This window comes from Anomaloglossus baeobatrachus, chromosome 1, assembly GCF_048569485.1.
Source record: "Anomaloglossus baeobatrachus isolate aAnoBae1 chromosome 1, aAnoBae1.hap1, whole genome shotgun sequence".
Classification (NCBI taxonomy): domain Eukaryota; kingdom Metazoa; phylum Chordata; class Amphibia; order Anura; family Aromobatidae; genus Anomaloglossus; species Anomaloglossus baeobatrachus.
This window is the reverse complement of record NC_134353.1, coordinates 446,247,815-446,272,205: the sequence shown is the minus strand read 5'-3', so window position 1 is coordinate 446,272,205 and position 24,391 is coordinate 446,247,815. Positions and strand designations below refer to the sequence as shown.

General features: G+C 48.7%; 1 protein-coding gene across 1 annotated transcript in view; it reads right to left on the bottom strand.

Annotated features, from left to right (window-relative positions):
- Positions 1-284: 284 nt before the first annotated feature.
- PRSS57 (serine protease 57) overlaps positions 285-24,391 on the bottom strand; it is a 237,403-nt gene continuing 213,296 nt past the window's right edge. The window contains exon 5 of the mRNA XM_075337881.1: positions 285-456. Within this exon, the coding sequence (XP_075193996.1) occupies positions 304-456 (153 nt within the window). The 3' untranslated portion in view covers positions 285-303. The remainder of the gene's footprint in view (positions 457-24,391) is intronic.

The window sequence follows — 24,391 nt, the reverse complement described above, 5'->3', positions numbered from 1 at the left end:
GTTTTTATTAAGTTGCCTAATAATTCTGCACAGTAATAGTTACCTGCAAAAACAGATATCCTCCTAAGATAGCAAAATCTAAAAAAAAAACACTCCAACTTCCAAAAATAGTAACCTTTGATAATTTGGAGTCTTTTGGGTTGATTGAGAACATAGTTGTTGATCAATAATAAAAATATCCTCTAAAATACAACTTGCCTAATAATTCTGCACACGGTGTATATACCCCACATTTCTAATACACCTAAATAATTATAAAAGAATCAAACAAAAATTAGCATTCCACTGTTTCTTTTTCTTCTTTTAACGTCTGCTTATCACACTCTGAATCCAAGGCAGAAATGCTGAAATTCGAGTATATACATCTGGGGTACGAGGGTCTCCACAGAAAAGTCCAGAAAACGAGACCAATCCTTCAATACGGTTCCTGCACACGAGGGGGCCCCCAGAATCACCCTGAAAAGAAAAAGCATATGTCAGATGTAAAACCAAGGATTTAAGAACATTAAGATTTTAAATAATTGTGAATGGTCTTGTCTCGTAAATAAGAAATGGAAAGTTTTTTATGAATTGCAAATCAAAGCTTTCCAATAATAACAAAGTATTATTATTATTTGTTATTATAGCGCCATTTATTCCATGGCACTTTACAAGTGAAAAGGGGTATACATAAAAACAAGTACAGCAATCATGAACGTTACAAAAACAGACTGGTACAGGAGAGAGGACCCTGCCCATGAGGGCTCACAGTCTACAGGGGATGGGTGAGGATACATTAGGTGGGAGCAGAGCTGGTTTTGCAGTGGTGTACTGGTCTGGGGGTTATTGCAGGTTGTAAGCTTGTCAGAATAGGTGGGTCTTTAGGTTCCTTTTGAAGGTTTCCACAGTAGGTGAGAGTCTGATATGTTGTGGTAGAGACTTCCACAGTATGGGGGAGGCACGACAGAACTCTTGTATGCAATTGTGGGAAGAGGAGATAAGAGGGGTGTAGAACAAATGATAACAATATTAAGATTTGAGATGAAATATTATGGGTAGACTATTGTAAAAACATTTTGCTTTGGGCCTGTGGTATCGCACATCCTAGGACAGGCCAATGTGGGTAAGCTGGATTTTTTATACCTTATCTACTTTGTCAGATATAGCAACATGTGATAATAAAACTTAACCTTTAATTGGGTTATTTAAAATGACGTAAATAACATACAGTGATCCAAACACCATTTAAAACCAGAAAAATGTTGAGGCCAATACAGTTCATGTATTTATGGCGCCAACATATTTCAATATACAGGGGAACGGGAAACGTTCACCCTTTACAACCAACACAGGAGGGATAGGGAGATCTTGTGCATAGTTGGCTATAATGGCACTGCTAGTAAGCTGAATTATTGCTGGGTATATGTAGCATACAGAATATATATATGATCACAATAAAAATAGTATGCCAATTAACCCAGTCAGCATTAGTACCATTAGGCTTAAATGGATGAAAATAATCGCCCAGCTGTAAATTTACAATAGTGTAAAATACCAACAAAGGACAATTTAAGCCGAAACAAACACCATAGACTGTAATATCCAAAAGATGGCGACTCCTATATGGATATACTATGCTAGATATCAATTATATCCTATGGCATATAATGAGAAAAAACAAATGCAATATCAAGACCACTTGAAGTGGAACAATCTCACCAAGTCCTTTCGTCCCATGGATGGGTCAAAGTTCTCCCGTGTTGTATAGTCCAAATACCGGCACGGTGGGAGTAGTGGTTTGGTCACTAGCCCTGTCTGGGATTAAACTGACCCTTTAATTATCCACAATGACTCCCGCCCTTACAAGGGCAGTCCACAGCTGGCCCTGTTGTTGTTGACCCTTAGTAGAAGAAACCAGGTTGACTCCCGACACGTTTCACATTATCTGCTCATCAGGGGAGGCGTAGAACACCTGAAAATCACAGCGGTGGCTCAACATAGAGCTCAAACCTATGTGGCCTGGTATCCATGAGGATGTGTGATGTACTGAGGTTAAAAAAGGCCTTGGTCCCACCCCCCGAGTTAGAGGACCCACCTCACTTAATTATGCAAATGGCACAACGGTAATAGGGAAGACCCGGGTTGCAAACAGAATTAGCCCATAAGGAGATGATCTAGCACAGCGATCTAATGAATAGCCAGGCTCAAGATATCTCTGGATGTACATTACTGCATATAGTTTAATATAAACAAACAGATCGTTCTTACCGAATAACCGAGTAGAACGTGCGCTATCTCATAGTGATCAGGCGGTGGGGTGTAATACTTCCTGGTTACCCGATCACATGGGTGATCACGTGGATAAACAGGAGCATGTGGGAGAGGAGGATGATGTGAGTCGCGTCACAGGACACTGGACGCGCATCATCAGATCGATCTATGGGCACGCTTTATCGACGACATATTCGTTATATGGCGTGGTACCCGGGACGATCTGGTGACCTTTGTAAACCAATTGAATGATAACGGGATAGGCCTCCGCTTCACATACGAGGCGGACCCTGTCTCGTTGCCATTCTTGGATGTTCTCATCAGCAAGACGAAGGATGGTACCTTGAGTACGTCTACTTATAGAAAACCAACTGCCACCAATTCCCTCCTGAGGTGGGACAGTAACCATCCGGCTCCCCTCAGGAGGGGAATTCCCAAGGGACAATATTATAGAATTCGCCGAAACTGCTCCAAGGACGCTTCATTTATGACACAAGCAAATGACCTCAGGAAGCGTTTTCTTGATCGTGGCTACCCCAAAAAAGTGTTGAGTCAGGCCTTTAAAGAGGCAAGATCCAAGAATCGATCTGACCTCTTAAAACCCTCCAAGAAGGAGGCTGGTAACTCCGTTACAAGATTTATCACCACGTTTTCTAATGGAGCTAATCTTGTCAGAAACATTTTTGAAAAGCATTGGTCAATTTTGACAATGGACAACGACCTCGAAACATCGGTGGGTCCCTATCCCCAAGTCACCTATCGGAGGGGTAGATCTTTAGGTGACAGACTGGTCCACAGTCACTTTGTGGCACCAAAGCAGGAAACCTGGCTCAGATCTAATCTGAAGGGGTGCCACAGATGTGGCGATTGCGTGTCATGCTCGTCTGTCTCACCAGGCAAAGTTTTCATGTCAAATGTTACTCAGGAATAATTTACTATCCGGGATTTTATTAATTGCCGTACAAAAGGCGTCATCTATAAGGCAACATGCACATGCGGACTCGAATATGTCGGTAAGACGAGGAGAGAGTTCCGCAGACGTATTGGGGACCACATGAGAGACATTGAACATGACAGGGACACCTCCTTGGCACGTCATGTCAATGTCTCCCATGGTGGGAAAAAAGACGCCATAAAGTTCATTGGCATTGAAAAAATTGAAAAACCGATCAGAGGGGGAGATTGGGACCGGTTGATCTTACAAAAGGAGGCAAGATGGATCTTCCGGCTCAATACGGTCTCCCCCTCTGGTTTGAATGAACAACTCAACTATGGATGCTTTATATAAATATTGGTCTCTTCATCCTCTCTCTACTTGTCTGTTAGCTTCCTGTTTGGTATTCTAGTAATTGTCATTTGAATTCCCCTATCAGGTTGTATATTTTCCTGATGTCCTATTGGGATATTGTATATATATATCTGACTGCCATTGCAAGTCACTCTATATCACTTTCTATCTCCTCAACATGAGTTCAGTGATTCCCCTTGTGCCCCCCCCCTCTCCAATCTTGGCTATTTACATCATATTGGTACTATTATTACACCTGGGTAGTGCTTTTGGATAATATGCTTTTATGTGGGTTACACCCACCCATCACATGCACTATCTACTGATTTCACCTCATGAATGAATATCACATGAGTGATCTAAACATCTATAGCTTGAATAGATTGGTTACATATAAACTCCAATTTCGTTTTCTCTGGTGTTGTCAGGTTGCTGTGGTGTAACTTTTGACTTCCCCTTTTTTCTTATAATGTGGGAGGATTGTATGTTCTTTAATGTGTCTGCAGTGTGTATTTGTATGTGATGATAAAGTTTGTTGAACACACTCCCCTGTAACGATGATGTTGTGACCGGCCTGTGAGGCTGACATGGTATACGCCCCCTCTCTACACCATGTGACTATCACGTAGCCTTTTACGAATGCAGCCTTGTGTTTTAACCGGCCGGTCACTGCTACATGATGAGCACCTAGTGCGTCATGGCATGGAATGTGGGTTTGACGTTATGGAGACGCCTCTGTCGCCTCCTCCCCTTCTCTACTGATTCACTGCAGACCATATGACCGCTCACGTGACCGGAGAACCAGGAAGTCCTGCGTTCCACCGATCAGTCACCATCTGATGATGCGCGTCCAGTGTTCTGTGACGCGACTCACATCATCCTCCTCTCCCACATGCTCCTGTTTATCCACGTGATCACCCATGTGACCGGGTAACCAGGAAGTATTACACCCCACCGCCTGATCACTATGAGATAGCGCACGTTCTACTCGGTCATTCGGTAAGAACGATCTGTTTGTTTATATTAAACTATATGCAGTAATGTACATCCAGAGATATCTTGAGCCTGGCTATTCATTAGATCGCTGTGCTAGATCATCTCCTTATGGGCTAATTCTGTTTGCAACCCGGATCTTCCCTATTACCGTTGTGCCATTTGCATAATTAAGTGAGGCGGGTCCTCTAACTCGGGGGTTCTACGCCTCCCCTGATGAGCAGATAATGTGAAACGCGTCGGGAGTCAACCTGGTTTCTTCTACTAAGGGTCAGCCACAACAGGGCCAGCTGTGGACTGCCCTTGTAAGGGCGGGAGTCATTGTGGATAATTAAAGGGTCAGTTTAATCCCAGACAGGGCTAGTGACCAAACCACTACTCCCACCGTGCCGGTATTTAGACTATACAACACGGGAGAACTTTGACCCATCCATGGGACGAAAGGACTGGGTAAGATTGTTCTACTTCAAGTGGTCTTGATATTGCATTTGTTTTTTCTCATTATATGCCATAGGATATAATTGATATCTAGCATAGTATATCCATATAGGAGTCGCCATCTTTTGGATATTATAGTCTATGGTGTTTGTTTCGGCTTAAATTGTCCTTTGTTGGTATTTTACACTATTGTAAATTTACAGCTGGGCGATTATTTTCATCCATTTAAGCCTAATGGTACTAATGCTGACTGGGTTAATTGGCATACTATTTTTATTGTGATCATATATATATTCTGTATGCTACATATACCCAGCAATAATTCAGCTTACTAGCAGTGCCATTATAGCCAACTATGCACAAGATCTCCCTATCCCTCCTGTGTTGGTTGTAAAGAGTGAACGTTTCCCGTTCCCCTGTATATTGAAATATGTTGGCGCCATAAATACATGAACTGTATTGGCCTCAACATTTTTCTGGTTTTAAATGGTGTTTGGATCACTGTATGTTATTTACGTCATTTTAAATAACCCAATTAAAGGTTAAGTTTTATTATCACATGTTGCTATATCTGATTAAGTTGTACATGTTGGAATTCTTCTGTATTACCTACTGGTTTTGAGTTAGTGCTATATTCGGGCCTTATCTACTTTGTCCATCATATGTGTTGGTGAGTCACTCTGTGGCTCCTAATTTGGTATATTGCAGGCTGGGCACCCTCATATTAGGATTTCCACAGCAGGGTGTACGTATGATTATTAAAAAGGACTGCCCTGATTGCTATTCATCACATTGTTTTATTCTATTGGAACTTATTAATAAAATCAAGTGTATTTGTATGATTATATATTTTAAGGCAGGGGTCTCAAACTCGGCTGGGTGTATGGGCCGCACAGAGGAGAAAAATAATTTGGGGGGCCGCATTCTTTGCGGGAAAAAGTGACATTTTTTTTGGTACCATATATATTTTTTTCCACACCTTTGGATCACTGATTTTCAACATTTTTCACTTGTTTATTATAACAAATGTGCACATTCTTTGGTTAAATAAAAAAACCAAAAAAAAAACCATTTTGATGGTAAAAAAAAGTCATGTTTTATTTTGTTTTTTTTTTTTTTACATTTTATCCCTTTCTTGTAACTAATAGTCTTACAATCACTAAATAGAAATTTTGGACAACATCTTTTAGTAGTGTTCCCCATCCTATAGTAATGACCCCAGCCTTGTCCCTATTCTATAGTAATGTCCCCATCCAATAGTATTATGCCCATCCTTGTAATGTCCCCATCTTTTAGTAATGTCCCAAGCCTTGTCCCCATCCTATAGACATGTGCCCACCTTGTCCCTATCCTATAGACATGTGCCCACCTTGTCCCCATCCTATAGACATGTGCCCACCTTGTCCCCATCCTACAGACATGTGCCCACCTTGTCCCCATCCTACAGACATGTGCCCACCTTGTCCCTATTCTATAGTCATGTGCCCACCTTGTCCCCATCCTATAGACATGTGCCCACCTTGTCCCCATCCTATAGACATGTGCCCACCTTGTCCCTATCCTATAGTCATGTGCCCACCTTGTCCCCATCCTATAGTCATGTGCCCACCTTGTCCCCATCCTATAGACATGTGCCCACCTTGTCCCCATCCTATAGACATGTGCCCACCTTGTCCCCATCCTATAGACATGTGCCCACCTTGTCCCTATTCTATAGTCATGTGCCCACCTTGTCCCCAACCTATAGACATGTGCCCACCTTGTCCCCATCCTATAGACATGTGCCCACCTTGTCCCCATCCTATAGACATGTGCCCACCTTGTCCCCATCCTATAGACATGTGTCCACCTTGTCCCCATCCTATAGACATGTGCCCACCTTGTCCCCATCCTATAGACAAGTGCCCACCTTGTCCCCATCCTATAGACATGTGCCCACCTTGTCCCCATGCTATAGACATGTGCCCACTTTGTCCCCATCCTATAGACATGTGCCCACCTTGTCCCTATTCTATAGTCATGTGCCCACCTTGTCCCTGTTCTATAGTCATGTGCCCACCTTGTCCCTATTCTATAGTAATGTCCCCATCCTGTAGTAATGGGGGGGGCAGTGGCGGCGGCCTGTGAAAGGGGGCGCAATAATTTACCGATCGCTCTTGGCTTCCACCCACGGATGCTGGAGTGAAGCTGAGGGGGCGGTCTCTGGCCCCAGATCCACAGTGATTGGAGAGACCGGCCTTGTGACCGATCTCTCCAATCAGAGCTGGGGGCGGGTGAAACTGAGGTCACCCAGCTCCAGCCAATGATCGGTGCTACAGCTGCACTGATCAGGGCTGGATTTCAATGTTACAGCCATTTTCAATGGCTGTAACATTACAGTGGCTGTGATTGGCTGACGAACGCCGCACAGCCAATCACAGCCTCCGTAGGTCCGGGGAGGAGACACCACCCCTCGTGAGGCTCCCTCCTCCCCGAATCTAAGGTATATTTGCTATTTGCAATGCAAACAGCGATCGCAGCCACCGGGGCCGCGATTTCACCATGACGTACTGGGTATGTCATGGGTCCTTAAGTACCAGGGAGCTATGACGTACCCAATACGTCATAGGTCGCTAAGGGGTTAATGTGCCGTCCTTCACATACTCAAAAAATAAAAAAACACCATTCTTCTCACCTGTCCCGCGTTCCCTCGGCTCCTCACCTCTGCTTCTCGCCGTCTGCAGGCCGTGCCCCGGTGACTGCCCCTGGCAGCGATTTATGTCAGATGAATGTTTTGCCGGCGCTGCGCGCGCACAGTCCTTGCCTCTGAGAGCGCAGTGCCGGCAAAACACTCATCTAACAAAGCGCAGACAGTGGCTGCGGCCCCTGCACCGGCCGCGATAGTGACCAGGGGCACGGGCCTGGGGGCCGCACGAAGCAGCCTGACGGGCCGCATGCGGCCCGCGGGCCGCGTGTTTGAGACCCCTGTTTTAAGGGTTTTTTCTTGTCTGTAATTGTGTGATGATGAGCCTTCAACCTAGCTCTCAGTTTCTGTCCTGTTTCTCCAACATAAAACTCCCCAATACCACATATAGTGCACAGGATTAAGTACATCACATTGGAAGAGGAACATGTGAATGCCCCAGGAGTCTTATAATAGTCTTATAATCCTGCTGTGTGTTGGGATCTGTATCCAGTCTTTGGTCTCTACATGAGAGAAGGTTTTGCAGCTCTTCACATTGCAAGAACAAGGTCCTCTTGGTATATCTGAGGCATTAAACTTTGGATCATTATGTTTCTTAAATAGGAGATTGTCTGTAGCATAATATATGTTGGCTGTTGGCTGTAAGACATAGGGTTTCGACCACTGGCAGAAGTCAGTCAACTGTGCACATGACATTTCCACCTGTGGCATCTCAGAGTCCAAGGGTCCATGCACCACCTGTGCCATCTCAGAGTCCAAGGGTCCGTGCATCACCTCAGTCATCTCAGAGTCCAAGTGTCTGTGGTGCGATTGTGTGGGCGTTTTTTTCCAAGAGTCCTTCGGACCAAACTGTTGCCATTTGTCAAATCTGTCAAACGAAGCTTAGCAGAGGCAGAAATACTTCCAGCTTGGGCACCTCCAGCATGAGAAGCCATATGTTAGCCAAGCACAGTACTAGGTGGTTGACAGCGCTAGGTGAAAAACACGATTTCCAGACTCAAAACTCTGCCACTTCCACTGGGCTGCCTGTTTCCCAAACTGGTGTGCAAGAAGGTGGCGCTGATGCTTCCTTCTCCCAACCTGATGTTGGCCAAACGCAATCATCAATGACCACATCCGCTTCAGTATCCCACCATTCCGTTCAGTTGTCCATACCACAGATCTTTGAAAAGAATTGGAAGTGGACAGGGAAACTACATCTCATTGATGGCATACTGGGTGAACCTGGTGGTGGCTGGTACAGAGTGAGTCGGCAACATCCCATATAGTTCCCACACCCAGAATAGCGGGGCACACTTCAATCACAGTTCAGTAGCCTACTACACAGCAACAACTCCCTTCTCCTCTTCATCTGGCTCCTGTGCATCCTCCTCAACATCTGCCAGTGTCCAACCGTCGACATCATTCACCAGCTGGGATCTCTGGAGCACTACCACGGCTAAGCGGCAACACGCTCTACTGAAGCTTATCTGTATCGGTGACAAATTGCACACGGCACCTGAGCTTTTGAAAGCAATAACTGAGCAGACAGATGAGTGGCTTCAGCCATGGGACCTCCGTCCAGGGATGGTAGTGTGCAATAATGGTCGTAATCTGGTAGCGGCTTTAAAGCTTAGAAAGCTTGTACACGTTCCTTGTATGGCCCATGTTGTAAATTTAGTAGTTCAGCACTTTCTGAAGAAATACCCTGGGATACCAGACCTACCTACCAAGGTACGACGTATTAGCACACATATCCGCAAGTCATCTCCCTCTTTTGCTGGCCTGGCAGTGCTGCAGCAGCGCTTACACTTGCCTCGTCATAGACTAATATGTGACCTCCGTACGAGATGGAAGTCAACCTATCATATGTTGGCCAGGATCCATGAGCAGCAGAGGGCAGTATCCCAATTCCAGCTTGAACATGCCCGTCAGACGCAGCTGCCAGATATAAGTTCTGACAAGTGGGTGTGGATTGTAGACATTTGTCAGGTCTTGAAGAATTTCGATTACTGTACAAACATTGTGAGCAGTGAGGATGCTGTTATCAGCATTTAAATTCCACTGATTTGTTTATTGAAACGCACTCTGGATGGTCTGACTGATCAAAGTGTTCATGCACCCGAGTTGTCTGTGGATCCAGACTTCACAATGGTTGCTAATATTCCGCACAACCTTGTCCAACAAGCTCAGGCCACCTTTGGTCAGCATTATGAGGATGACGATGAGGAGTATGATGAAGAACAGGAATGCTTTGAAGTTGGTAACCAATAGATTGACAACTCGAGCTTCAGGGCTGTCCAGCATGGATGGCCTGAGAAGGAGCATGAGGAGGAGAGAGAGACTGAGGAGGAGAGGAGGTTTAGGGTGACAGAATGTATTCTTAGCAGTGACACACAAAGGTTTCCAGTTCGGAGTCTGGGACACATGGCACAGTTCATGTCACACTGCCTTTCTCATGACTGTCGGCTAGTCCACATTTTGCTAGACAACAAATACTAGTTATGTATCTTCCTTGAACCACGCTACAAAGACAAATTCGCTTCGCTACTTGTCGAGGCACATAAGGATTGTACTACGGAAACATTCAAGAGGGCTGTAGTGGAGCAGTTGATGAAATGATTACCCTCAGATCATGCTGGCGTCAGAGGTAGCGTGTCATCTCATGCAACAGGATTACAAGAGAGGGCTACGCATTGTAGGAGCAACACAGGCAGGGAACTAATGTGCCAAAACTGGTCCATTTTCAACAAACCATCAACTGTGAATCAGATAACGGTTGGGGGAGTTATGACAAGGAATGAACAGTTAAGTAAGATGGTGAGTGACAATGTAGGTGACTGTTTCAGCGTGCTTTCAGAGTCTACTGTTCCCTTTAACTATTGGCTTTCCAAGCTCAAAACTTGGCCAGACCTCGCAGTATACGCTTTGGAAGTGCTAGCTTGCCCTGCTGCGAGTGTGTTGTCTGAACGTGTTTTCAGCTCAGCGGGGTCGATGATAACAGATAGTCGCACACGACTACCCATGGAAAGTGCAGACAGTTTGATGATGATCAAAATGAACCATAGATGGATTGCCCCAGAGTATCTCAGGCCGCCTGTTTACAATACCCATTAATAAGAGTAGCCCCAAAATTTGGATTTCTTAAGTTCAAATAAGTTCCATTGTTTCTCATTTAAGACTATTTTGTCTTCTATCATCTAATGAGACCGCATGACTAATGTAACTTGTTATGCTCCTGCGATGTAATTGTTTGGCCCAATCACCCAGGGCAATATTTTTCAAGCCTTTATACATTATGCACTGGCACAAGCACTGTCGAGGCTACGCTGTCTAGAACAATTGGTCAGGCAGTCTCTATTTGTGTTCTTTATTGATGCTGTGCTCCATGGTGTGTACACATGGCCCCCTGCAAAATCAGAATTTTTTTTAGCTCCTTGGCATGTTATGCCCTATTGCTTATCCTACCAATTTTTTTTTAAAAAAAAAGCTATTGGGAGTACCTACTGATGCAGTGCTCCATGCTGTCTGAACCATTATTCCCTGGGGAAACTGAATGTATTAAACTCCTTGGCATGTTATGCTCTGTTGCAAATCCTACCAATTTTTTTTAAAAAAAAAGCTGTTGGGAGTACCTTATGATGCTTTGCTATATGGTGTCTGAACCACTACACCCTATGGGAACTGAATGTATTAAACTCCTTGGCATGTTATGCCTTGTTGCTTATCCTACCAATTTTCAAAAAAAAGCTTTGGGAGCTGTTGGGAGTACCTTCTGATGCTGTGCTACATGGTGTTTGAACCATTCCCCCATGGGGAAACTGAATTTTTTTAAATCCTCTGTGTTAGATAGTAGAATAAAGCCTGAGTTCCAGAGTGAAACAACTGCAACTTCCACGGTGCTGCATGCTTCACAAACTGCGGTCTAGGCAGCAGGCGATGATGTCTCCTGCTCCCAACCTGCTTTTGGTCAGATGCAATCATTATCAACGACATCAGCTTCGATGTCCCAGCGTTGCGTTCATGTGTCCATAAAACATACATTTCTGAATCATTTGAATATAATTTGAATAGAGGGCCACTGGTGTTGGTGGAGGAGGAGGAGAAGGACAAGGCCAATACTCAAATGGCCACATTGGCAATAGAACTGTAAAGTGTTATGGAGTACGTATTCCAACTTTCACACTAATGACATAGAGGACGCAGAAAACTACAAATTGCCATCCCTCCCCAATGTATGTTACAGGGCCCACCTGAGAGTCCTAAGAAGTCTGAGATTTGAGGACAGCCAGTGGCCCTTCCTACATTTCAGTAGAGGGACACTGGAGCCGGTGATGCTGGTGGAGGAGGAGGCAAGGTCAACATCTCAACGGGCACATTGTAGCTGACCTTTTAAAGTACTGTCAAATATGTCCCAAAAAAGGAGGTGTGAAACAGACACCAATATAATGTAGAAGTTACAGCCCTGTCTAATCGAAAAAGAAGTAAAAATGTAAAAAACGAAACATGTGAACATATGCTAAAGTGTTTTTTTTTTTGGGAGATCGGGGCTTGATTTGATGTTTTATTACAGTTATTAGGCACTAGAAACTGTGTCTTAGCAATTTCCCCGCTTTTACTTTGGTTTGAGAGCTGTTCTGTTGACTATGTAAACGCTGCGTGCTGCTCTGAGCACGTTATTCAAAGACACCAGAAATGCAGTGAGGCACCTTCTACAGACTGTGTCCATACTGTTTCAGCCTTTTCCCATCCATTTCAGCCTTTTCCTCAGTCACCACAGGTCACCGACAGGTCCGACGTAAAATTATTCTGGTTTCCTATAGACTTACCTTGGGGGTCGAATATTTCCGAATACTCGAATAGCGGCGAGGTATTCGTCGGATATTCATCGAATCGAATAATAAGGTTTTCGATCATCCCTAATCCTAATGTTACTTGATGCCCCTGTGGCGCCCTGGACAAGCCCGGTCGTCACAGGTACTGCAACAACACACCCTACACCCCGAGATAGGCACATCAGTCACACACAAATCCTTGTTGCCTCCCTCAAGGGGCTGTCAGGGGCTGATGTTGGCAGACGGTGGTGGCCATCTGCAGGAGAGGCCGATCGACGCGGAACCGTAGGACCGGGGACAGGAGGTGGCCCGCCGGTACCGAACCGGTGAGCGAAGAGAAGCCAGCACAAACCGGCAGGGCCTACGGATCCCGACCAGGCTTGGAGTCGCCGTTAAACCGGTCAAATCCGTTAGCGACCGGAACCTCCGGGGTTTCCTAGCAGCAAAGACCCGATTGAAGGCAACCGTCCAAACCGAGAAAGGGAAATACAGCTACCGCCACAGCTAGAATTCCCAGGGCCAGAGCCTGCGGGCAAAAGGGGCTCCTCCGGCACCTGTCCAAGCTGGGGAGCGGGTTACCGGTGGGAAGCCATCGGGACCGAAGATACACAACAGGTGCAGGGAAAGGCAGCCACCACCAACCGTCCGGGAGTGACCACAGCAGTCGGCTGCGGGACCCGTCTGTCACAAACCACCGGGGGGGTCACTCAGAAATCCCCGCGCTGGCTACCAGTACGTCACAATCGGGGGGTAACAAGTGGGGGGGTCACCCCTCCTTTATACCTCCCGACCGACAGACAGAGCACGTGACGCGCTCTCTAGCGCCCCTCTTATAGTCAGGCCAATTATGGAATTGCCCGACAATAAGCAAGGAGGCCGCTATACTACTTATGCCGATTATTGAAGGGTCCCCGGTGAGAGTAGGGTATATATTCCCCCGACCTCCGCGGGCGGAATATATAAAACCTCCCCGAATCTCACTGGCCTCCCCACAATAATCCTTGGCACAACTCGCTGCCACCAACCGCTTCACGGTAACTATTAGCCGAACACACAGACGTGGGATTCAAGATCGAGATAACAGAACAGCCCAAGATTAATTATATAATTTAATCAGCCTAAAGCACACTAGAAACTACAATATATACAATAGGGAATCTACAGAATATACATAGGTCAGAGTACAGTTACAGATAAAGCATGGTTTACAAACAGGTATGCAATTCAATCAGTTACCTTGTGCGTCTGGCCACAGGGGGGCGCTGTAGACCAGGTTTCTAGGAACTCCCACAGATGTTTCCTGCACGTGACCCCCAGCGAAAGAACACTGGAAAATGGCCGAAGTAGGGTTATCAACCTGGGCAAATCCAGGTCCCCTCCTACCTTCGTGACCTCAGAGGGAGCACTGCTCCACCCCTGGCTGGAGTTATGGACAAAATCCACAACATGGAATATGGCCATAACTTGGCCTGGGAGCGTCGTAGGCGGACGCCAATGCTCTCATTGTGACAGTTATGAATTTAGCTACAGAATGAGAGGACTCATGACTTGTCTACTAGTTCCCCATTGGCTGATATCACGCCTGGGGTATTTCCCAAGCTCCCGCTCCCATAAAAAGGGTGTGCCAGCATCGTCCGCATGCGGAGACACCATTTTTATGGTTGCCATATTTATCGGAAATATGGCTTGCGAGATATGAACCATTTTTTACTGGAGTCGTTCTGTCTGGATACTTCCATAGCCTTGCTAATTAGATAGCAGCTCCTACCACAGGGTCACGGCAGGGAGTCATCCTGTGTCCATTGTTCCCACATCACCTAATTTCCATATCATAGGAGATGGCCATGGGATGTGACACCTTCACAGATGCTGGACATTGAGGACAAGAAGGGAGGGGGGCACTGCCAGGGAGTGATGAGCGATTATGACTGGAAGTCATAATTCATCTTCATATCCCGGGATTTGCCTCACACCTCCCCCCTTTTGAGGGCGCTAGGGGGCAGCACACTCCGGTGTTCCCCCGTGCGCCCGTCCGCGACCTCTCCTTGTCGGGACAGCCCGTCTGCGTTACCGTGGTCACGGCCCCTTTTGTGGCGAATGGTGAAGTTGTATTGCTGGAGCGCAAGGCTCCATCGCAACAATCGCCCATTCGTCCCAGAGACGGTGTGCAACCAGCTGAGGGGATTGTGGTCCGTCTCCACGATGAAGTGGCGCCCGTATAGATAGGGTTGCAGACGCTGCAGGGCCCACACTATGGCCAGGCACTCCTTCTCCATCGTGGAATAGGCCACTTCCCTTGGTAACAGCTTCCTGCTCAGGTACAAGACTGGGTGCTCTTGGCTCGCAGAGTCCACCTGGCTGAGCACCGCACCGAGGCCGAAGTCACTGGCGTCGGTCTGTACTACAAACGGCCGCGTGAAGTCGGCTGCCTGTAGCACGGGCGGGCTGGACAGGGCGTCCTTTAGGGCCTGGAAGGCTGTCTCGCAGTCCATTGTCCAATCGACTGCAGAGGGCAGCTTCTTCTTGGTGAGGTCCGTCAAGGGCTTTGCCAGGCTACTATAGCGTGGAACAAACCTCCTATAGTACCCGGCGGTCCCTAAGAAGGACATCACCTGCTTCTTGGTCCTGGGGGTGGGCCAGGATGCGATGGCCTCCACTTTCTCAGGCTCGGGCTTCAGTGTTCTCCCGCCTACCCGGTGACCGAGGTACTGGACCTCGCTCATGGCCAGCTGACACTTTCCCGGCTTGATGGTCAAACCTGCCCGGTGGATCCGCCTGAGCACCTGTGCTAGATGCTCTAGGTGGTCCTCCCAGGTGGGACTGAAGACGGCAATGTCATCTAGGTACGCGGCCGCGTACCCTTCAAGTCCCTTGAGCAGGGTGTTGACCATCCGCTGGAAAGTGGCAGGGGCATTCCTCATCCCGAATGGCATCACCGTGGACTCGTATAGTCCAAATGGGGTAATAAAGGCAGAGCGTTCCCTGGCCTTGCGAGTCAGGGGGATCTGCCAATATCCCCGGCTCAGGTCCATGATGGTCAGGTACTGAGCCCCGGCCAACTGATCGAGCAGGTCATCGATGCGTGGCATTGGGTACGCATCGGCGACCGTGACAGCATTGAGCCCCCTGTAGTCCACGCAGAACCGAGTGGTTCGGTCCTTCTTAGGGACGAGGACTACAGGCGAGGCCCAAGCGCTGTTGGATGCCTGGATCACCCCCAGCTTCAGCATCTCGTCAATCTCCTGGCGCATGTGTTGCTGCACCTCCAGGGAGACCCGATATGCTGAACGCCGGATCGGGGGATGATCCCCAGTGTCCACGTGATGGACAGCCAAGTCAGTCCTTCCGGGCTGGTTGGTAAACAACCCCCGGAAGGGGAGGAGGGTGGCCCACAGCTGGGACCGTTGGTCCTCCAAGAGCTGGTGGCCAACCTCCACATCCTCAATGGATCCGCCGGCCCTAACCTGGGCTAGCATATCCAAGAGGGTTTCCGCTTCTCCCTCCTCGGGCAGGTTGCACACGGGGAGCGCACATGCCTCCCGCTCATGATGTGCCTTCATCATGTTCACATGGAAGGGCTTCCGCCTTCCACGGGCAGGGTCCAGGGTGACCAGGTACGTCACAGGGTTGAGCTGCTGATACACGAGGTATGGGCCTTCCCAGGCTGCCTGAAGCTTGTCCTGTGGTACGGGGACCAGTACCCACACCTTTTGACCCACTTGGTAGGTCCTCTCACAAGCGTTCTGGTCGTACCAACGCTTCTGATCGGCCTGGGCTTGAGCCATATTGTCGTGTACCAGTTGCGTCAAGGCCTGCATTTTGTCCCGGAAGCGCATGACATACTCGATAACCGACACTCCAGGGGTGGCCAAATCCCCTTCCCAAGCCTCTTTCACCAGAGCCAGGGGGCCCGTACAGGAGCTCAAACGGTGAGAATCCTGTTGAGGCCTGTGGAACCTCCCGGTAAGCAAATAACAGGTGTGGGAGATACCGCTCCCAGTCACGCCCATGGGAGTCGACCAACATCTTAAGCATCTGCTTTAAGGTGCCATTGAACCGCTCGCACAGGCCATTAGTCTGTGGATGGTACGGGCTGGCCACCAGATGTCGCACCTGGACTTGCTTACAGAGGGCCTCCATCAGCTGGGACATGAATTGGGTCCCCCGGTCAGTGAGCATTTCCTGGGGAAAACCCACTCGGGAGAAAATCTCCAGCAATGCGGTGGCCACCTTGTCAGCCCGAATGGACGACAAGGCCACTGCTTCTGGGTACCGGGTGGCATAGTCCACTACCGTCAGTATGAAGCGTTTCCCGGAGCTGCTGGGGATGGCCAGCGGGCCGACCAGATCCACAGCCACCCTCCTGAAAGGCTCATCGATGATGGGCAGAGATACCAGTGGGGCTTTGGGGCGTGGCCCCGCCTTCCCCACTCTCTGACAGGTTTCACACGAACGGCAGTAGGCAGCCACATCGGCCCCCATTTTTGGCCAGTAGAAATGCTGGTTTAACCTGGCCTTGGTCTTAGCGATCCCTAGGTGTCCGGCCATCGGAATCTCATGTGCGATCCGCAACAACTCCGTCCGGAACGGATAGGGTACCACCAACTGTCGGTCCCTGGGCCACGCCTCCGGTGAACCCTGCTGGACCGTGGCCCGGTACAGCCGTCCTTGGTCCCAGACCACTCGCTCCGGGTCCGAGTCCGAGGGAGGCTGTGCCGCCTGCTCCTTAAGAGCTTTCAGGCTGTCGTCAGCTTCTAACGCTGCCTGAAACCCCTGACTAGATGTGGCCAGAATCGACGAGACTATCACATCTTCGGTCAGTACCCCGGGATCTGTGTCCTGGCCTCCACCTGACTCGGCTGCCACTTGGTCAGAAGGGGAAGAGCTATCGGACCTCCGGGAGGCCCCTTGGCTTCCAGCACTCCCACTGCGGGTGACAGCGGCCACAGCCGCTGCGACCGTGGGTCGTGCCTGCTCCTCCTCCGTTCCTGACCAAGTCGCCGGTTCAGGCAGACCGACCTGGCTTCCTGACACCCCGGTTGTGGGGGAACCATGCACCGAGATCTTACCTGGGAGCACTTCCGCTCCTGGACCGGCCCCAATCTCACCTGCCTGTTCCCCTCCTGCAGCAACAGAACCCCGCTGTGAAATCTCTGGGGACCCCACATTTGCTGTGGTAGCCCCCACCCCACACACTGGTCCTCCCCCTGCAGCACCCTGCTCTCTGCTTATCCCTGCAGAGGGCAGCAGATCCCAGCTCACAGGCTGATTACTTGTAGAGGCATTGTCACACCTTTCTCTGACCCCCTCCCCTCCTGTCACAGCTGCAGCTGTGTGTGTGTCTATGCAAGCAGAAAAATCAGAGTTCACTCCCTCCTCTCTCACATCATTCATAGATAACACATTAACATTGTCAGGAGTCATGTCCGTACTGGCTGAAGGTTCAGCCCTTGGTGGGGGCCCAAACTGGGAGGTTATCTGCCCCAAATCTGTCCCAAGTAGCACGTTTGCGGGGATCCGATCAGTTACCCCCACCTCCCTCACCCCTCGCCCTGCGCCCCAGTCCACATAAATGTCAGCAACAGGCAGCGCCGGGTCAATGCCTCCAATCCCGGAGACAGCGAGGGTTTTTCCAGGGATCAAGTCTTGGGGGGACACCATCTCAGGCCGCACCAGAGTCACCTCCGAGGCGCTGTCTCGCAGTCCCATGGTCACAGACCGGCCGACGGTGACAGGTTGGAAGCTGTCCAGGGACCTACCACCACCCCCACCCACACAATACACCTTGGGCGGCCCTTGGGACGGGGACGGAGCCGGGGCCTTGGGACGCTGAGGGCACATGGCCTTGAAGTGTCCAGGTAGGTTGCACTGGTGGCACCGTCTTGGTTCTGCCACGGGCCTGGAGAGGGGAGTTGAGGGGGACACCCCCTGCAGTCTAGGGGCAGGTGGGGCAGTCGCAGAGTTCATCTTACCCCCTCTCCAGGTGCTGCTGGTGGCCGCTCTCCTGGCCTCAGGAGCCCGATTGTTGGTGTAGTCATCGGCCAGGGCAGCTGTAGCCGTGGACCCCTTTGGCTTCTGGTCTCGGATGAACTGGCGGAGATCCTCAGGGCAGTTCCACAAGAGTTGCTCCGTGATGAACAAGTCCAGGATCTCCGGTCCGGTGGAAAGCTGCAGGCCTTGGGTCCAGTGGTCGGCAGCTCGGGCAAGTGCCCGCCGGTGGTCAGCCCAGGAGTCCTTTGGTCCCTTTTGCAGGGTCCGGAACTTCTTGCGGTAGGACTCTGGAGTGAGGTTGTACTGTTGGATCAGGGCCCGCTTGATGGTGTCGTAGCCCTGATCTGCCTCAGCAGGCAAGTCCCCAAGGATATCCAGGGCCTTACCCCTTAGACGGGGGGTCAGGTATTTGGCCCACTGATCCTTGTCCAGATGGTGCTGCAAGCAAGTCCGTTCAAAAGCAGTCAGGAAAGAGTCCAAGTCTCCATCCTTCTCCAGCACTGGGAAGTCCTCAACACGGACCTTTGGAAGTTTGGTGTTTTGAAGGTCACATGTGGCTGATGAGGGCCGGAGCTGAGCTAGCTGCAGCTGGTAGTCACGCTCTGCCTGGCGCTCTTCACGTGCTGCTTGCCGCTCCGCAGCCTCACGCACTGCTTGCCGCTCCGCAGCCTCAGCGTCACGCGCTGCCTGTCGCTCACGCTCGGCCATGAGTATCTCGTAGGTATCCCGGTCTCCAGCCTGGAGAAGGGCCATAGCCATTTGAAGAAGGCTATCCGAGCCTCCCAGGCTCGGTGGAATGGCACGTGGTGATCTGCGGCCCGCTGCGGAGCCTGGTGATTCACTGTCCATTGCAGAGCGGAGGGCTGGCATCTGGCTCGTTGAGGACCCTTGGGTGAGCTGCTCCTCATCTTGTCCATAATTGCCAGGTTGTGCAATGTCCTCTGCAGAGCTGTTCTCTGGCGTCGAGCTCCTGGAGGACTCGTGGGCAACCTCCTCATTACTGTCCACAGCACCGTCCTCCCTCTCTTCGGCTCCTGCTTTAGCATTGGCCAGTTGCATAGCTCTGCTCCTGGTGCCATCAGCCATTCTTGCAGACTTTTGGTCACTGACACAGAACTGACACCTGATGCACCCACACACCTTACAGTATCTGCACTCTGACACTCTAGTGTTGAGCTAGTCTGAAGACCCCAGCAGCCACAGCTGCTGCAGGCAGTCTTTAGTGTCTGGGAGTATGGGTCTCACACTCACACACACTATTATCTCGATCCCACCGCTATGCCACCAATATGTCACAAACCACCGGGGGGGTCACTCAGAAATCCCCGCGCTGGCTACCAGTACGTCACAATCGGGGGGTAACAAGTGGGGGGGTCACCCCTCCTTTATACCTCCCGACCGACAGACAGAGCACGTGACGCGCTCTCTAGCGCCCCTCTTATAGTCAGGCCAATTATGGAATTGCCCGACAATAAGCAAGGAGGCCGCTATACTACTTATGCCGATTATTGAAGGGTCCCCGGTGAGAGTAGGGTATATATTCCCCCGACCTCCGCGGGCGGAATATATAAAACCTCCCCGAATCTCACTGGCCTCCCCACAATAATCCTTGGCACAACTCGCTGCCACCAACCGCTTCACGGTAACTATTAGCCGAACACACAGACGTGGGATTCAAGATCGAGATAACAGAACAGCCCAAGATTAATTATATAATTTAATCAGCCTAAAGCACACTAGAAACTACAATATATACAATAGGGAATCTACAGAATATACATAGGTCAGAGTACAGTTACAGATAAAGCATGGTTTACAAACAGGTATGCAATTCAATCAGTTACCTTGTGCGTCTGGCCACAGGGGGGCGCTGTAGACCAGGTTTCTAGGAACTCCCACAGATGTTTCCTGCACGTGACCCCCAGCGAAAGAACACTGGAAAATGGCCGAAGTAGGGTTATCAACCTGGGCAAATCCAGGTCCCCTCCTACCTTCGTAACCTCAGAGGGAGCACTGCTCCACCCCTGGCTGGAGTTATGGACAAAATCCACAACATGGAATATGGCCATAACTTGGCCTGGGAGCGTCGTAGGCGGACGCCAATGCTCTCATTGTGACAGTTATGAATTTAGCTACAGAATGAGAGGACTCATGACTTGTCTACTAGTTCCCCATTGGCTGATATCACGCCTGGGGTATTTCCCAAGCTCCCGCTCCCATAAAAAGGGTGTGCCAGCATCGTCCGCATGCGGAGACACCATTTTTATGGTTGCCATATTTATCGGAAATATGGCTTGCGAGATATGAACCATTTTTTACTGGAGTCGTTCTGTCTGGATACTTCCATAGCCTTGCTAATTAGATAGCAGCTCCTACCACAGGGTCACGGCAGGGAGTCATCCTGTGTCCATTGTTCCCACATCACCTAATTTCCATATCATAGGAGATGGCCATGGGATGTGACACCTTCACAGATGCTGGACATTGAGGACAAGAAGGGAGGGGGGCACTGCCAGGGAGTGATGAGCGATTATGACTGGAAGTCATAATTCATCTTCATATCCCGGGATTTGCCTCACACCGTCCATCCAGCCGCTTGTTTTACCGGAGACTCTGTATCTATTCTTGGCTGAGTGAGTACTACCGTGCCATCTGGCACCGCGCTGCCCCCGCGACCTCACCACAAACCGTAGGTGGCATCACGGACCAACTTCCCCAAACCCAAAACCACCCCTTTCACTCACGGGCGAGGAGTGCCGCTCCAGTCCCCAGATCTGGCCCACCGCTCGAGCCACCGAGCAGCAGCAAGCCAGCAGCAGCGCCGGACCTGAGCGTGGTGAGCGCAGCGTCCCCCTCCCCGCCCGCAACACCCCCGCTCCACAGTGGCTCTCCCTTCACTTATCCTCACTCACCCTTCTCTATAATACAGGGACTAAGTGTAATTATTTATCAGGGCCTAACTCATGTGTCCTTCTTAGTATAATGTCTTAAAATGCCCTTCTCTAATGAGCCGATATGTATAACACAAAAATTATTATAGACAGCATAATAGGAATTAACTTAATAGGGTTGTAAATGATCACAACCAGCAAAATAAACACAAGATCATTTTAAGCAGGACCCTTATCAGAACAATCTTATTAATAATGTACTAGATAGTCCACATCCATTATTTTTTCCATTACTTGTTGGTATTTGTATCCATAAATCACTTCACTGAAGTATTAGTAAAGGCCAAAGATTATAACAATACAGTCCGATGTCTCTTCAGATGTTCCTTTGCTCACAGTTCAATCAGTGAATTAAAGATTTGTCTGGATCACATTACTATACATATAATGTGGCCTTACTCCATATTCTTCTGCCTCAATGTGTTTCCCCCCTGCAACACTGAGGTTCCCAGGAGGCTAAATTAGATAATTGACATCCACAATGTTGACATCCACAGGTATACCATAGGGACCCTCCATGGTTAGTTTCTGCTTCCATATTACATAATTGATCCAAGGTTATATCCTCGATGGTAGTGGAGAGCTTGGTAAGCTTCACCGGTTTCCTTCCATCTAGAAACAATAAACCAGGAGGGTGGACTCACCCAGGTCATCAGTCAAAGTGACCAAGTTATCTTTATCCACTCCCTCCCCCCACCCCCCTCCCCCACAATGTGGATTAGTCAGTTCTGTTCCTCCCATTGAGAGCAATCTTTTTTCAGCTGGCTAACACGGTACCAAAACTTTTTTCTTTTCACTAATGGTCTATAGGAATGTATAAGTGTTTAGACAGTGTCTTGTCTTGTCTCATTAGTGAGTGGTCAGTTGTTATGCAATCTCCTGACCAACCACAATAAAAATATATACAAAATATACACAAATATATAAGAAATATTGACTTATGGCATTGACTGTAGAAAGTGACTGAAGTCTCTTTTCTTCATAAAAAAAAGTAAATTTTGGGCATCTGGACTTGGGCAGTAGACTCCCACTCCTTAACTAACTCTTTTATCCTGTCATTTATGGTCTGCTTCTAATTAAGGGCAAGGGAAGAAATGCAGATTTTAGACAACAAGAACAGATACTGTACAAGGTTGGATTATGGAACTAGAGATTATTTTTTGATTGTTTTAAAACTAGGTGAGTGAAGCTAAAGATTATTTATTTTTTTTTTTCCAAAACTTTTTATTGATTTTCCAATTTTTTATAAACATAACAAGATATTCATGGTTACACAAGGAAAAACATTTGTCTGACAATATGTGACATAATAGGGTGCGATGCCCCAACTTGATATTTTAAACTGTTTATCTGATTGATATGGTCTCTATTAAACCAAGGCAAAAGTACTAAGAAATAACAGACGCGATACAAGTCAATTAGAATCATTAAGCCCCTGTGCCAACACCGAATGCTTCCAAATTTTCTGGCACGTCTTGTTGCTACCTTAGCGTCTCGTCTCTCCTTCCCTCTGGAACCCACACCTACGTGATTTTCAATTTACCCAGGTTGTCCTGGATATCATTCAGAAGGTACCATTCCGATTGTACAAAAGGTGTCATCAGATTATCTATTTCTCCCTGAGTAAACTGACTTTCAATGAAGTTTCTCCATTTCCCAAAGAACTTGGGTGTCAACCTGTCTTTGTCCCTTTCCGCTTCCACTTTCTCCAGCCTCAATAAATTATGTAATTCACCGATGACCTCTTTTATGGATGGTCCCTCCCTTTGTATCCAATGCTTTAAGATGAACCGTTTGGCTATCATGGCTATGTCATGTACTATTGTATATTTCTTCTTTCCCGGCATGTCCGATCCCCCTCTTACTCCTCCCTCAAAGGAATGAAAAATCCACACCATTAGCTCTAGATTTCCAGAAATTCCCCATGTTGCCTGGACAAATAATCTAACTTGATTCCAGAACCTGTGAATTTCCTTACACTCCCATAGTCCATGTAGCATATCTGTTTTTTCTCTTTGACATTTAGGACACCGCATATCTCTTTCCGGAATGTTGAAGCCCATAATAGCCCTGTGTAAAATTCTAAATTGGGTGTCTCTCCATCTCTCATTGGTAACATGTTTCCGCATCTGTACCCATCCCTTCAATATATCCCCTACAACTTCCTGCCCTTTCAATTGTTTCCCCCACGCTGTTAAGCCTGCTTTACACAGTACGACCGATTGTGCGATTTCACAATCGATCGTACCCGCCCCCGTCCTTTTTGCGTCACGGGCAAATCGCTGCCCGTGTCGCACAAAGTTAGTAACCCCCGTCACACATACTTACCTCTCGTGCGACCTCGCTGTGGGCGGCGAACGTCCACTTCCTGGAGTGGGAGGGACGTTCGGCGTCACAGCGACGTCACACGGGCGCCGGCCAATAGAAGCGGAGGGGCGGAGATGAGCGGGACGTAAACATCCCGCCCACCTCCTTCCTTCCACATAGAGACGGCGGCGGCCGCGGGAGGCAGGTGAGCTGCTCATCGTTCCCGTGGTGTCACACGGAGCGACGTGTGCTACCACGGAAACGATGGTCAACTAAAGTAAACGATATTATGGAACCTAACGAGCAGTACCCGACTCACGATTTGTGAGCGATACTGCGTCGCTAGGAGGTGTCACACAGGCCGGCATCGCCAGCGATGCCGGATGTGCGTCACAAAAACCGTGACCCCGACGATCTATCGCACGATAGATTGCCTGGTGTAAAGCAGCCTTTAGAGTACGGCAATCCTCCCCAGATATAAGCATTCCCCGAAATGTTCTGTAAATTTGGGAAACATTTACACTTGCTACATCACTTTCCATAAGCTCATCAATCAAACTCTTATTCAATTCCTTTCCAAGCTCCCCCAAATCTACAAATACTCCATGCTTCAGTTGTTCATATTGGATGATATGTGAGCTATTAAGGTCATACTTGTCAAGCAATTCCCGTCCTG